Here is a 15,190-nt window from a genome sequence, read left to right on the forward strand (position 1 = left end):
TGTGTCTTATGAATATGGGTGGGATCTGAATGTGATGATATATCACTTCCAGGGATATCTAATATTGTGTGGCAAAAAGGAAATTATCTAAGTATTCTTAATCTATTCTAATGATGGCTTTAAGCAGAGAGTTTTTCCCATCTGGTAGCAGAAAAGGAAATCAGAGATTTGAAGAAAGAAGTGTAAAAGAATTTCAACATAGGATTAATGTCTTTCAAAATGTATGATGTCCTCTGACTGTAAATGTGACAAAGAGTGGCTGGGACAAACTATCAAGAAATGGTAGCCCCAGATGACCTACAACCACAAGAAACTCAATTCAGCCAGTGACCTAAATCAGGATGGAAACAGATTCTTCTTCAAAGACTCCAGATAAGAGTAGCCCAGTGAATACCTTAATCTCAGTCTCAAGGAACCTTCAGCAAAAAATCTGTTTAATCATCTCTGTATTTTTAAACTACAGAATTGCGAGGTAATAAATGAGTATTGTTTTAACATTATAAATATATGGTATTTTGTTACACAATAGGAAAGTGCCCTAATCTAGACTATCATGATTAAAAATGTGTTTTTGAAATAGGGTTTGTATATGTGAGAGTGTATGTGCATGTAATTTGGATATATGAACAAAAAAGTCTAAAAACTTGCTTATCCAGATGCAATAAGTTCATATATATGTGTGTGATATCATATGCACACAAAGTGCATGCATAACATATATTTTATAATTATAATGCAGTGACACTGATAATTCATAATCATCTCTTCTAGTTAGAAAAATACTAAAAATTCTCTTCCAGTCGTTACTAAATCTCTTTAATCTTTAACATATTTATCTTGTCATTCCCCACATCTACCACAAAATGTCACCTAGTGACAGATCAACTAATACTTGATATCTAAAATGGAATAGCCCAGCATACATATGTCTGGATCAAGTATGTGGAGGAGATTGTATTATATGAAGGCCAGGATGCTGACTTGATTGTAATGTGACATAGATACCAATCTGGACACATACTGGCACTAAATGGAATCTATCTTTGACTTTTATTGGCCTTATTTTGGAGGCTGTGTAGCTTGGTATAGTGTTATATTGTAGCTTGTTATTTAATTGCTTTAGAACTGACAGCAAGTAACTCCCCTCATGTTTCATCTACAAAAGTTACTGTTATTAGCATCACAGGATGGACCCCTATTTGCTCATATAATATCTTCATGCAAATTAGAAAATTTTGCTTTCTTTTCAAGACAGCTTCATATAAGTCTCACAAATGAGTAGAGCATCTGATCAATACTAATCATACATTTGATGTCAGTAATCATCATCATCTTTATCAGAAAGTATAATTTTCTTTACTATGGAAATAGTTGTATTTAACCAGAAGAATGGGATAAATTAGCATAGGTAATGGTACATGATACCATTGTGACATAGGTAAATGGTACATAGGTCATGGTACATGATACTCTTTGGGGTAAATTGTTGGAGGACCATGGCTAGAAAGCACTTGGAAAAAAGCAGTTCCTCAACAAATAGCTACCAATTGATTGAATAGTTTTTAGGTTTTTTTTGTTGTTGTTGTTGTTTGTTTTTTTTTTAAGATTTATTTATTTATTTATTTATATAAGTACTGGGTACAGTCAGACATGCGGGAGGGTGAGAGAATTCACCAGAGCCAGAGTGGGGAACAGTGCAGGCAGAAGGACCGAAGTACACTGCTGAGGGGAGCAGCGGTGGCAGGAGAGGTCTGCGCGCCATGTGGGACCCTCCTCCGGTGGCCGGGGAGCAACCAGGGATCGAACCGGCACTGCAGAGGCTGCAGGCATCTTTGCAACCCAGTGCTCAACCGCTGCATCACCGGGGAGGCCCAGTTTTTAGTTTTCTTAAAGAAAATTCACCTATCAGTTCCTCCTGGGTAGTGCAGGTGTTAAGGTCTCATCACTATCAAGCTATTGCCAACCACTGCTACATGCATTTAATCCCGTCCAGAGAGCTAACCCAAATGGCACAACAGACCTCTTCTGTCCTTCCCGCTGCTCCCCTCAGCAGTGTATTTCAGTAGATCTGCCTATTCTTCTCCCCTCTGTCTCTGGTGAATATTCTCATACCCTCCCCTGTACCTCTGGCCTACACCCCAGTTCTTGTATGCATAAATAAGTAAAAATGAATCTTAACAAAAAAGAAAACACAAAATTAAAAAAAAATACAAAAGAAAAATGTATACATTAGGGGAAGTCTAGTTGGTAACACAATTTTCTTTACTATTTAAGTGAAAATACAAAGCATGGTATTTGTTTTTAAATTGGATGGTCTACTCTGTGCAAATTTGGAATAAAATGTACATGCCACTTTATTGCCTAACCAATGATCATTTTAGAATAAAAATATATAACAATCTAACATAATCACAACCCAATATGGAAAATACTAGTATGCATGCTATGACTAGTGTACACCTGTTATGTATATCCACTATTTTTATGAGAAAATAATCATAATTAGGTCACCTCTCATAGTTTGTATTTTATGTTGTACCTAGCTAGCATTCCAAAGATGGCCAACAATTATGGTGCTAATTGTGTCCTTGATCATTAGGAGAAAGATTCAAGCAAATCTTTTCTGTTTGCTTTTTAATTTTGGAGTAACCCATCATCATAAATATTTGAAAAAAAAATTGGGAGTAATTATATACTGACTTTTCATGGAAAACTTTGATGTTGGGAGGGTTGGTTTCCTCTGAGAGCTCTCTCCTAGGATAGCAGATGATGACCCTCTACTCCCTGTTCACATGGTTTTCTGTCTGAAGACACAAAACTCCAGAGTCCCTTCATGGATCAGAATTTGCCACACAATGATACTAGTTACAGTGCAGTAGGACTCACTCTGCTGATCTCATTTTAACTTATTTCCCACTTTCAATGTCCTGTCTGCAAATGCAATCACATTCTTAGGTGCTGGGTATAAAGCTTCAATATGTGAACTTTGAGCAGACATATTTAGCCCATAAAAGACGATGTAGGAAACTGGGAAACAAAAGTTCTGGTTTCCTGTCCCAGCCTTGTTACCCATTAGCTGGAGACTCTAAGCCAACAAAATGTCTTTGGCTCTACATCATTGCTTCCCTCATGCTTCCTTCCTCATGCCTCATCCCTCCTTCCCTCTCTCCCTCTCGCCTTTCTAAAATCACAATGTTTCACTTATCTTTCCAAAAATATAATCACAATGATGAAATGATATTTAACAATTCTGTGTATGTCCTGAAAAATGTCAAAGTACTATACCAGTATAAGACATTTCTACAATGTTATTTATAAAAGATGGAAATTATTATTGTCAAAACCATATGCTGAATTCTAAGACAAGACATTTACTTCAAAATGACTTTTCCTTGTCAAGTCATCAGAGGTGTTTGTTTGCTTATACTTTTGTTGTAGAGCCCATATAGAGTTGTGTCACCTAGGAATTCTCCCTTCTTGTATAGTGAAGTGAATAATTTAGGTTAAGCCTCCCCTCTTAAGACATATTATTTTTTTTCCATAGAAAAGAAAACTCTGCAAGCTGAATGGAAAGCCATGAGCTGTATTCACTGAATCGACATCCTCCCATCCAAGCCCTGTTTTTACCATTTTTTTTTAATGAACTTTACTTCTTTGTGAGCAAGTTCTCCATTTGGGAAATTAGCAAAATAATGTGACAAAGATTTTGAGTAAAGTATTTCAACCCAAAAGGCCTCCCAGGTGACACAAGAGTTAAAGTGTCAGTGCTTTCAATCTATCTCCAGCCACTCTGGCATGAGTTCTATCCCAGGCCAGGGAGCTAACCCACATGGCACAGCAGACCTCTCCTGTCTCGCCTGCTGCTCCCCTCAGCAGTGTATTTCAGTTGATCTGTCTGTTCTACTCCCCACTCTGTCTCTGCTGAATCCTCTCATCCCCTACACCTCTGGCCTAGACCACAGTTCTTGTATGCATAAATAAATAAAAATAAATCTTTATAAAAAATTCAACCCAAAGTCAATTATGCTTATTAATCTATTTTCCCCTCTCCACTGCTTCTTGAATCTGAATGGATCAATATATCAATTAATAAAATAATGGTACTCTTTGTCCTATTGAAAATTCCGTAGGCACATTATAACAGGATTTTAATAACTGCTTTCAGAGAAGGATGATGAAAAATGTGGGGGAAGGGAGAGTGAAAGAAAGGCATTGCCATTAAAATAAGTTCTTAGAACACAACATCCTTTAGTGCTTCATTTAGCAAAATTTGTCATTTTAGAAGCACTTCTGAGTGAAAGTCAAATGTAAATTTTATACAGTGACTATAAAGAATAAAACATCCTCCGGGAAGAAATTTGCTCACCCATGAAAGGTAAAAAGCCTTCATCCCCAACCCCAAATGCTAGATTAGTTGTGGATAAATGATGGATTGAATCATTTCTGAGAAGACTCCTTGTTCAGCCTTCAGCTTTGTCCCTGTAGAGTCAGGCAAGAGCATCTGTTTACAATACATCATCCTTTAAGGCAAGGAGATTTTACCAGAGTTGTCTCTAGAATTCATATATTGTATTTTACCCCCTTTATTTTACATCATTTCAAAGTTTTCATTCCCTGTAGTTTCCAGTTCAGGATGAGTGATATGTGACCTGTGATCTTGGACCAGAAAACCAAAAGGCTCTGACTTCTTGAGTGAAAAAGGGATGCTTTTTGAATGCTAGTCTTGCTCCACCTGTGTGAATTGTGGTGCTCTAAGTTTGATCACCTGTGCCTCCAATCAAATTTGATTACCTTTGCAGGGGCAGACTTTCAGAGACCTGTTAGCACACTGTGGGGGCAGAAGGAAGGGTATTATCACCCCAACACTATCCCCGCTGTGCTAGGGAAATGAACCCACATTAGATAATCCCTTTCCATTCATGATTACACATATCCCCAACTTCTTCTCACCCCTTTATGTCAACTCTTAAGTGTGAGTCTTTTCATTAAAAAATGAAAGGTCAATGTTGTTGGCCTTTCTACTACTAAAGAGATGAGTGTCAGAATAAAATGAAGAACAAAACACAAAGAAATGAAAGAGACATAAACTGTCCTCATGGGCCTCATATGCTTTTCCTTTAATCTGTAAGATCATTTTAGCGTCTCTCCCTAATGAAAGCTTAGCTTTCTGGCTCTCATATTAGCTCATTGCAAAGTGACCTCTAAGTAACTAGTACTAAGAAATAGGACCATACTTCCATCCATTTTATTGTTCCTAGAGTCTCCTTTCAATGTTCTATTCTGCTATATATTTTTAAATAGAAGTATCTGTTTTCTAATAATGCCCCACCTGAATTCCATTCTATTTCTCTAACCTCTGCGAAAGAAAGTTTAGAGAAAATATAAAAATCTTTCTACATTATGTCCAAGGGGAAAGGTCATTGTATGAATATAAGATGTTCATTAGTATCCCACTATTTAACAAGAGTTTGAAATTCCACAACAAAATAACGTAACAGAAGAAATAGTCAATTTGTGCAAAGATACCTCTAACCCTAATAAATTATTGCCACTTTTATTTTTCATAAATGTTTCTGTTCATGTTACCCAAGAGACTTGTTATTTTTACTGCATTATTCCATTAGAACTGATCACTCCTAAAGTCCATGTGATACAGTCCTTCTGGGGCAGTCTTCTATGTTTTTCAAATGACACCATATTTTTAAATTAGTTGGCCTAAGGAGTCCTCATAGGAGTTGATTCTTCTTTACATCAGTATATCAAAACATAAAGGCAAGTTTAAAGAAATACAAACTCTGTTTTCATCAATAACAACCAACTTAGATGAATATAGAGGCCATAATCTCAATTTCCTAAATTCTTAACATGAAACGATCATGTCTACATTTCATGACTGCAGTGGCAATTATATATTATTCACTAATGTGTTTTTTTAGTCATATATTTTAACTTTAGTGAATTAGTCAACATGCTGTTTTTTTTGAAGTATTCCTAGAAAAAAGCCACCTGTCCCAAAATAATCTCTAAACCAAATTAGCCCTAATGTTTGTGTATAATAAACTTAATTATTAAAAAACTGTTAACAACTTAATTTGGATTAGTATACGTGGTAAATTCATTCAATTACTAGCCACCTCCTTAGAGAACAGTCCCGCTGATTTTCAGTAAGAATGGGAGGGAGGCAGTTAGGATGATCTATCAAAAGGCCCTCAGAGCAGATGCTTTCTCAGAGTTGCGGTCATTGGGAATACAGGGCGGGCATAGTGTTGGAGACATAGTGTTCATTGCAATGGAACAGACACTATGCTAAGCCCTGGGAGGCAGGTATTATTACGCTTATTGTACACATGAACTAATGTAAGCCTGAAAGGCTTAGATTAGTTGTCCAACTGCAAAGATAATCATGAAGGAATTTGTTCTGAAGTCAAGCAGTTGGGAATCAGAAACCCTGATCATACACTGTCTGGCCCTTCCCAGATGAATGGAAAGAAAAAGAGGGAAAGGGACACCTCAGCACATGCTACCTGGTGCCTTTATCTACCCATTATTTATTTTTCCCCATCTTTTTACTTAGAGAGCTACACATTTCATCTTTGAAAACAGCAGCCTCTGATCATAATATCCACTTCCCCATACCCCATAGGGCAGTTCTGACTAAGGAGATCTAAGCAGACTTCTACTAAGTTTATGTTCTATAAAAGGAATTGTTTTCCTGATTAACAGACAAATTCAGCTGTCACATGCCTTTTCCCTCATCTTTTTCCCTTTTCCTGCTTGAGATGAATTTCTCAATTGGGGTAGGTAAAATAGTCACAGTATGACTAACGCCCCACTATGCCACACTAAGAGATGGAAGAGCAGAAAGACAGGGGAAGTCAGTCACGTTGGAGCTGCCATATTAATCCTGAAGCCCTTTGCAACTTTTTATGTGAGAAAAATAAATCAGTAATTGGCTAAGCTACTATTCGGTCCCATGCAGTCAAATCCAATCGTAGCCAATGAGGAAGTATGCAAAAACAGAAGAAAGAACCCAGCCCTTGTGGATTACACTGTATTGCCAAGTCTGGCTGTGCATGGTGGTGAACACACACATCTCTATGCTTCCATTGAGGAGAGGGGGGTCACACTGCTCCCTGGTGTGCGGGAGCACCTCCATAACTGTACAGAAGATAATGTTCAGTATGACATTACAATAGAGGTGGGCAAATGACAGCCTATTGACAGATCCAACTTAGGTTTGTTCCTGTAGTGACTAAATGTTGAGAATGTTCATTCCCTTTGAAAGGGGTTTACAAAAAAATTAAAGAAGACTATGCAACAAAGACTGTAAGAGTCCTGAAACCTAAAGCATTACAGGGCCCTTTACAAAAAAGAGTTTGTTGATCCTTGCAGTTGGTCAGGCCAGAGTCAATGGACAAGTTATCACAGGTTATAAACACTATACTCTTTCTAAGTCAACTTTCTTCTTCTATAATTTCTTCTTCTATAATTGGTTAGAGTCACTATGTCAAGATATGTTCTGTAAATAAAGTGGTCTTTACATGATTTTCAGAATGGGAATGCTATTGTGCAATAGAGAAGACTGGGACATAGCAGTGCTAATACTAGCCTGACTTAACAAGGAAAAATTTGGTTTGAAGCATGCTAACATCAGATCTTGACCTTCCTCCCACCATTCTCCCCAAAAAAGATATATCAGCTGGAGCTGTTCATTGCAATGGAAGTATCATTAAGCATGAAGCACTAAGTCCTAGAAGGAATTAAGTCTTGAATACTTTGGAATAAAGGTTCCTTTCAGGAAGAATTCTCTACCACAGGTGCTACCGAGTGTTCATCCCACAAATACACATTTCCACTATTCACTTTAATTCCTGTCACACACAACACTGGATGAACAACACTGGACTGAAAGGACTGCATAGAAAGATGATGATTTTCCTGATTTTCTATTCTCTTTGCTTTAAATAGGATCCAAAGATTGTGAGTCATTTAAACACTTGAGTAATTACTTCAAATAACATGGAAAAATAAAGGCTTTCAGTTTTAATACAAGACTCAAGAATCTTTTCTCCTATCCAATGGTAAGGATATAAATTATTAAATTTCTTCAATTGCATGTTTTAGAAAACTCATCTCAACATGCAATCAGCTTAGTGGTAGATTAACCCTCACAACAAGGTATTTTGCCTGTGCTGCTATTAGTGACATCTTACTCCAGCTTTTTGGATACTACAGAACTTATAAAATCTTGGGTTAAAACAAACACAAAGGAAAAGGAAATATATGCATGTTAAATTAATCTCTCAGATCGCTGAGTTCATAAATTTTGTTTAATTTTCAATATTTCTTTTTTTTCTTTATGTATCCTATAAAAATTCTCAGTCTTCAACATTTCACAAATGAAGCTTTTATATTTTTTTTTCCTTGTTGGAGTTTTGTCATTGCAGAATTTTCACAAATAATACAGTCTATGCTACATTGGTCTTATCATTTTAAAGGCGAGATGGATTTAGGGAAAATAAGTGAATTAAATCCATTGTTTTCATCTAATATTTTGTAGATGCAAAGCATTTTGTTTCCAAATCAAAAATGATACCATTTATTCATACACTGCACACAAAATTACCCTCCTAGGAATTAAGGTTATTGGATTCTGATATTTTCTTTCATGTTGAATGTATATATTCATATGATAATGATAATAAAAAACATGCAATTATTTTACATATATCAGTGATGACTGCCTATCAATGACACAAAACAACATATCACAAGGCACTGTGATTAGGGAAATGGTAATTGTGAGCATCTGTATCCAGAGATTTAAATTTCAAGAAGTCTGATATTTTTCATACAACTCGCTCTCTACTTGTCCATATTTAATTTGTTAAATGAATTAATTCATTAATTAAACATAGATCCAAATATGTTCCTCAGATTAAATATCTAAGTAGAAAAATAGCTATTTTTATGTCTGTTATGATCAGTTCTAGTGTTGCTTTTAGTTCTATTCAGCAGTTTTGATGGTCAAGGGAAGAATAAGACTGGCCAAAATAAGCACTTTTAAATTAAATTCATCAGATTTTATCTGGAAAGAACATGACTAAATACTTAAAAACTGCCAAAAGAGCATATTGAGAGGTTATGCATTTCATTTAAAAAACTAAGAAAGAAAGTCTATCTTTGTTTTAAAGTCCCTAATCTAGGTGAATTGAAGCAACTGTCTTTCCAAAACTCAAGGTGATGTCTACCTTCTGGATAGGGTGGCTATTCTAAATATTCTTGTGGAGACACCCACCATTCAGAGCAGATCCCTGATCAATGAGGGTGGAAGCTTATGAGTGAACACCAGTATGGTCCACTGGTGTGAACCTGCTGGGAATTGGCCATGTCCCAAAGGGCCTGGGAGGGGGACCAAGATGTTTCCCATCCATCCATGGGTGCATTGACTGGCCTCTTTCATCCCTGAGCTTTAGTTTTGACCACACAGGTTCTTGTTCCTTCTATATTGTACAAATACTCTCCCTTTGAACATTCTCCTATTAAGCCCCTCCAGAGTACAAACATTATAGGGAACAACATTATTCCCTACTTTTCATCAGGGTGGTGGAATCTGCTGCCTACATAGCTTTTCAGCCATTTCTTCTCACTCATTTTCACAACTTGTCAGGTATAGCATTCCATGGCATTTTTCCTCTAATATGGTCTTCCCACAGATGGATTTCACACATTTAGCTTATTTCTATGTCATTTTTCCTCTCAGGAATTCGATGGGAGAATCAGAGCAGAAATGCAAAGCCCTAGTTCCAAAATGCAAAAATTTAACTTTTTATGCTCATTATATCATGTCAAGCCTTCCTTGTAGTTAATGAAAACTCTTCAATGGCACTTAATTAGGGGAGATTTAAGTCTCACTTCTTATATGTTGGAAATATGATCCCAAGACAACATATTTCACAGTAAGGATATTTGTTATTTCTTTACACATTACTATGTCATTTGTACCCATATGCATAATGAGATCTTTCCCAGTTATAAACATTATTAGGATATAGTTTAATACCATACAACTCACACATTAAATATGAACAATTCAATGTTTTAAAATATATTAAAAGAATTATGTAATAGTCACTGCAACCTAATTTTAGAAAATCTTCATTACCCTTCAAAGAAACCCCACACTCATTAGCAATCATTCCTCATTTCCTTCTACCCATTAGACCCTAGCAACCACTTACATAAATACTATCTCAATAGATATGTCTATTTGGGATCTTTCAGGTGAATGTACTCATGAAACATGATTTTTTGTGTACATTTTCATCAGCATAAAGTTTTCAAGGCTTAATTATACATCATGTATGAGAACTTTATTTTTATTGTCAAAAATGATTCGTTATGAATTTATAGTTTATTTATCCACTAGAATTTTTCCCTATCAACTATTTATTTCATTTCATCATGCTTAAAACCTTGCCTCTTATAGTCTAGTAAAGATTTTCAGAATTAAACTAGTGAAATTGATAAAAATTCGAAAACAAGTAAAACTATTATAACCTTCTTTCATGTAAGAAGTGATATGTTCCAATAAAGAGAAGTAATTAATGAAAATATCCATGTGGCGATAAGCAGACAAAATTTAAAAACATTAGCAAACATAAAGAAAATAAATCATATAAGAAAATAAACTTATCGCCTGTACTTTCTTATGGCAAGACTTATCTGTAAAACTTGCAAACACAGATAAAAATGCAAAGTAGGAACATTAGCTGTTATTTTTACAATAGCAAGCAATAAAGACAATGGGTTTTCTTTCACTTTGACCTCACAGAACTATATACTTGTTTTGAGGATGATATTGATGAGCTGGTAGAGCTGGTTATATGGGGATCACAGACTGATACAAAACAATGCTAGACATGTGAACATCAAAATTTAGGGAACTGTTCATATTTCTTATAACAGTGTTTAAAAAAGAGGCAGCAGATTTAGCTGTAATCCTATTATTATTAAAATACTGCTTTGATGGCATTTTTTGTGTGGGCAGAGCCCTCAGTGTACTTACTACAAGTTAGATGCAACACTGTGAATACAATTAGGACCCTATGTTCTATATGAACCTGATATTATACAATTAAATATCCTCACTGCATGGAGGAATACAGTTTTTTACTTTCAGGTTCAAAAGAAAACATGCTCAATAATTTGTGTAATACCTTAAGATATTTATAACAATTAGTATGGGAGCTTAAGTTCAATTCCTTTAGTATTCCATTCATATGTGCCTCTGTCTCAAAATGAGAGACAAATTATTGTAAAGTATCTTATTCCCTTTAAGTGCTATGCTTTTTAGATTTTTTTTTCTTTCTCTTTAAGTGATTTTCTTCTAGTAGTAAGGCAATCACATTGAAATCATTAACCTTGCATTTTCATCTCTTCATAAGTTAATTCACACTACAAAACTGCATTTTATGCTCTCATTCACATAGTCTTTTTAACAGAAAAACAAACAAAAGATTTTAAGCTTCTGAGAGTATTTGGGGAAAAAAAAGAACCAACTAGAATAGCAAACATCCGTGAAAACAAGTGACATTTAGTTTTGCATGTAAGGTAAATCCAAATGGCAGGAGAACCTTTCTACTCACAGGTATCTAAAGACTCGTCTGAATCATCAGGGCAGTCAGGGTCCCCATCACACAGCCAGCTCTGGGATACACAAGTCACGTGATCGTGGCAAAGAAATTCACCAGGATCACACAACTGCTGATCTGAAAATGAAAATGTTCGGAAATAAAATATGAATGACCTGAACATGAACACAAGAGCAATACAAAGATGAAATGTGGAAAACAATACATAAAAAGGACATGAACATGAGCCACATTTTCTGATCAGCAGCAAAGCTAAACCAATTTTTTTTTCTTTAATATTAGCCCCTCGGGTCAACCACACAATTTTGTAGGCTTGACTTTACTGTGTTCTCACATGATCTGTTCTGGAAATAATTAAGAATTCTATTTCTGTTCATGATTATTCTGTTTGTTATACTGCATGAGCATATAGATATCCCAGCAAGTGGGTTTTATAGAAGTTCTTAAGCATAAAAATTTAAGTTTCCTTCCCTGCTCCAAGAAAAAAAATATCAATGATTAACAAAATTTAAATATTATGTTTAAACTCCATTTTGAGTTTTCATTTTTTTTTAATTATCCATTCTAATAATGGGGTTCTGTGTGTCTACATAAATCAGATACCCACTATTATACTGTTTTATTATTTTTTTTTTCACTCTAACTTCCCAAGTACAACTTCTGCTGCTGGAAAACAAGCATGATAGTAAAATTTCATAAAGGTTTGTTCTAACTTGGTTTTCTATAAAGGGTTATATCCTGAAAGTCCATTATTTTCCTTACATTATTTCAGAACACATAAGCTCTAGCCTTTCCTCAAGTTCTAGTAAACTCATCAGAAGATGACTTTTTGCAATATACTGACTTATATCCTGTGAATACTTTCAATGAAATATTTTGCTTTATTTTTTAAGAGTTCTGAAATAGGAATGTTTCCTACATATTAATGACATTGAATGTGAAGGATTGTTAGGAATAACTTAGTCAGCTGATATCACTTATACTTTCGTATATACAGTAATGATTCAAGATAAAAGAAATTCATGAGCAGATAGAATTGTCAATATATATCAAATGCAAATTCTAAAAAAAATCTGTAATCACTAAATCAAGCTTAATTTGTATTCTTTCCATACACACACACACACACACACACACTCAATGACTTGGTGAAATCTTGTCAACTGTTAGTAGACCAATGCAATTTTTCAGTGAAAATTCCAAGATAATTTGACTAAGGTAGTATAGAGTGAAATAAGCTTTTTATTTTAAATGATGGAAGAGTTAAAAATTGGATACTAAATGGTTGAAAGGATCAAATATGACTCCAATCAAATAGACTTAAAAATTGATCATACAGGGCTTTCCCTGGTGGCACAGCGGGTTGAGAGCAGCGGGTTTGATTCCTGGCCAGCAAGGGAGATAACCACAGGGCGCAGCAGACCTCTCCTGACATGCACACTGCTTCCCTCAGCAGAGTTTTCGGTCTTTCTGCCTGTTCTGCTCCCTGCTCTGTCTCTGCTGAATTCTCTCACCCTCCCACATCTCTGGCCTATACCCCAGTTCTTGTATAAATAAATAAATCTTTAAAAAAAGTGATCATGTGGTGTCTCAAAACAAGTCTATATTTTAAACACACATAAATAAGATACACTCTTTGTGTATGTGTGTGTGTTTGTTTAAATTTATGTTTAAGTCTCATGAAAACATCAGAATAACAATAATAGTATGCATAATGTAGGTAATAATTAATGTTTTATATTTCTTTTTGGCTCAAAAACCGTTTTCACTCCCCTGTCTTAATCTCTTCATTCATTCGCTTACTTACAAATTGAACTTCTACTATATTCTAAGAATTGGGACAGAATAATAAAAAAGCAGAAACAGACACTATTGTAAAACTTACATTACAGTGGAAACAAATAAAATAGTTAATAGCTTAGTGTATTTGAAAATGCATACATAGATGGGGATTATAATTTGAAGATTGGTGGGTGGAGGTACAGTTTTAAATAAGATGGTAAAAAATTATGTCACAGAGAATGTGACATTTGAATAAAGACTGAACAAAATAAAAAGTATCACCTAGTTGATCAAATGGTCATTGCATAAAAGTTGCAAGCTAAGGACTGAGGTTGGGAGGATAGTTCAAAAAATGTAAGGAATATTATAGAGGTCAGAGTGGCTGGAGAAAAGGAGAGAATGTTGGAAGACTTGAGGTCAGGGAATCAGAGAATGTGGGACTGAGGGCAGCAGTGGAGAGACATAAAATCTGAGGAGAGACATGAGGAGAGACATAAAATCTAACTTACTTTTTACTTGGCTACTGTTTTGGGGAATAGGCTCCAGAGCCATGAAAGTGTAAGCAACAATATCAACTAGGGTGCTATTGCAATAATCTAGGTGAGAGGTGATGACTGTGGGTAAAGATGTTGGCATAGTGGAGTTTCAAGTCAGAATTTTGATGAGGAAATTGAAGTTAGATAGCTTGTGTTTATCTCACTAAATGACAGAATCTCAAATTCAAATCTCAGTTTCCAAATATAAGACTTTCAACTGCTTTTGAAATATGTCGACTATGATGTTCTTGGGGGGTATCCAATAAGGAGAATGATCAAACTATAGCCCCCAAAAAATCAGAACCAGAGTTGTAAGTAGGCAAAGAAGAAAACTATAAGAAATTGAAATTAGATGGAAAAAAAATATATATATATGTGGTGCAGAAGTAGGAGACAGAGATAGAAAGAGAGGGAGAGAAGGGAATTTGCCATAACCATGTGAAATTTCAAGAACTGAGGGTTGCTAGTGAGATGAATTCTGAAAGGATGGAGTCTAATAGTAAGGTGAGGAAAAGGTGCCATTGAAGAATGAGTGACACGAGGTCCAAGAAAGATGAAAGTGGAGCAATTTCTCAAGAACTCATAAAACTAAAATTAGCATTTACACTGTAGTAGGAATATTTACCTTAGGGAAGAAAGGTTAGATAAATGATATAGATAAATTATTACCAGGTAAGCATAAAGACTAAGTTTTTCTACCCTAATTGTGTTTTCTCAAAGAACTGGAAAGCAAGTTTATTTTTTGAAATTTTAGAAAAAATGGAATTGAAAATAGTAGTAATGGTTTAAAGCAACTGTGTATGGGCTTGAAATCAACTTTATGAATGAATTTCTAATAGCATTGACTATCCAAATAAGGTTGAAAGAAATGTGTTCGACAGTTAAATGTTTTGTTCATTTCATGTGTGTATCAATGTCCAAATTTTCACCTATACTGAATCACAGATGCAAAATAATCACTTGGGAAAATCCCAGAGAAAAAATCCTTAGTGAAAAATATGCAAACCACCATCCTCAATACAGATTCACACCTATGTGGACAAATACATAATTCCATCATGATTCAAAAGAAACTTTTTTTCATTATTTTTAGAATATAGACCTAAGGGGATTTACCTAATGAGCCTATGTCATCAGCTTGCTGAGCAAACTCCGCTCTTTACAGACAATTTACACTGCTGCAAGTTTGGAGACATTTTTATATCATCCATCTAGGAA

The 15,190-nt window shown here is 35.2% G+C and overlaps 1 protein-coding gene across 1 annotated transcript in view; it reads right to left on the reverse strand.

Moving 5' to 3' along the window:
• Positions 1 to 15,190, reverse strand: part of LRP1B (LDL receptor related protein 1B) — a 1,722,250-nt gene that overhangs the window by 1,374,923 nt on the left and 332,137 nt on the right. Inside the window, exon 2 of the mRNA XM_054699700.1 lies at positions 11,649 to 11,771. Coding sequence (XP_054555675.1) covers positions 11,649 to 11,771 — 123 coding nt within the window. The remainder of the gene's footprint in view (positions 1 to 11,648; positions 11,772 to 15,190) is intronic.

This window comes from Talpa occidentalis, unplaced genomic scaffold (genome assembly GCF_014898055.3).
Source record: "Talpa occidentalis isolate TD23 unplaced genomic scaffold, MPIMG_talOcc4v2.1 talOcc4.3, whole genome shotgun sequence".
Taxonomy (NCBI): Eukaryota; Metazoa; Chordata; class Mammalia; order Eulipotyphla; family Talpidae; genus Talpa; species Talpa occidentalis.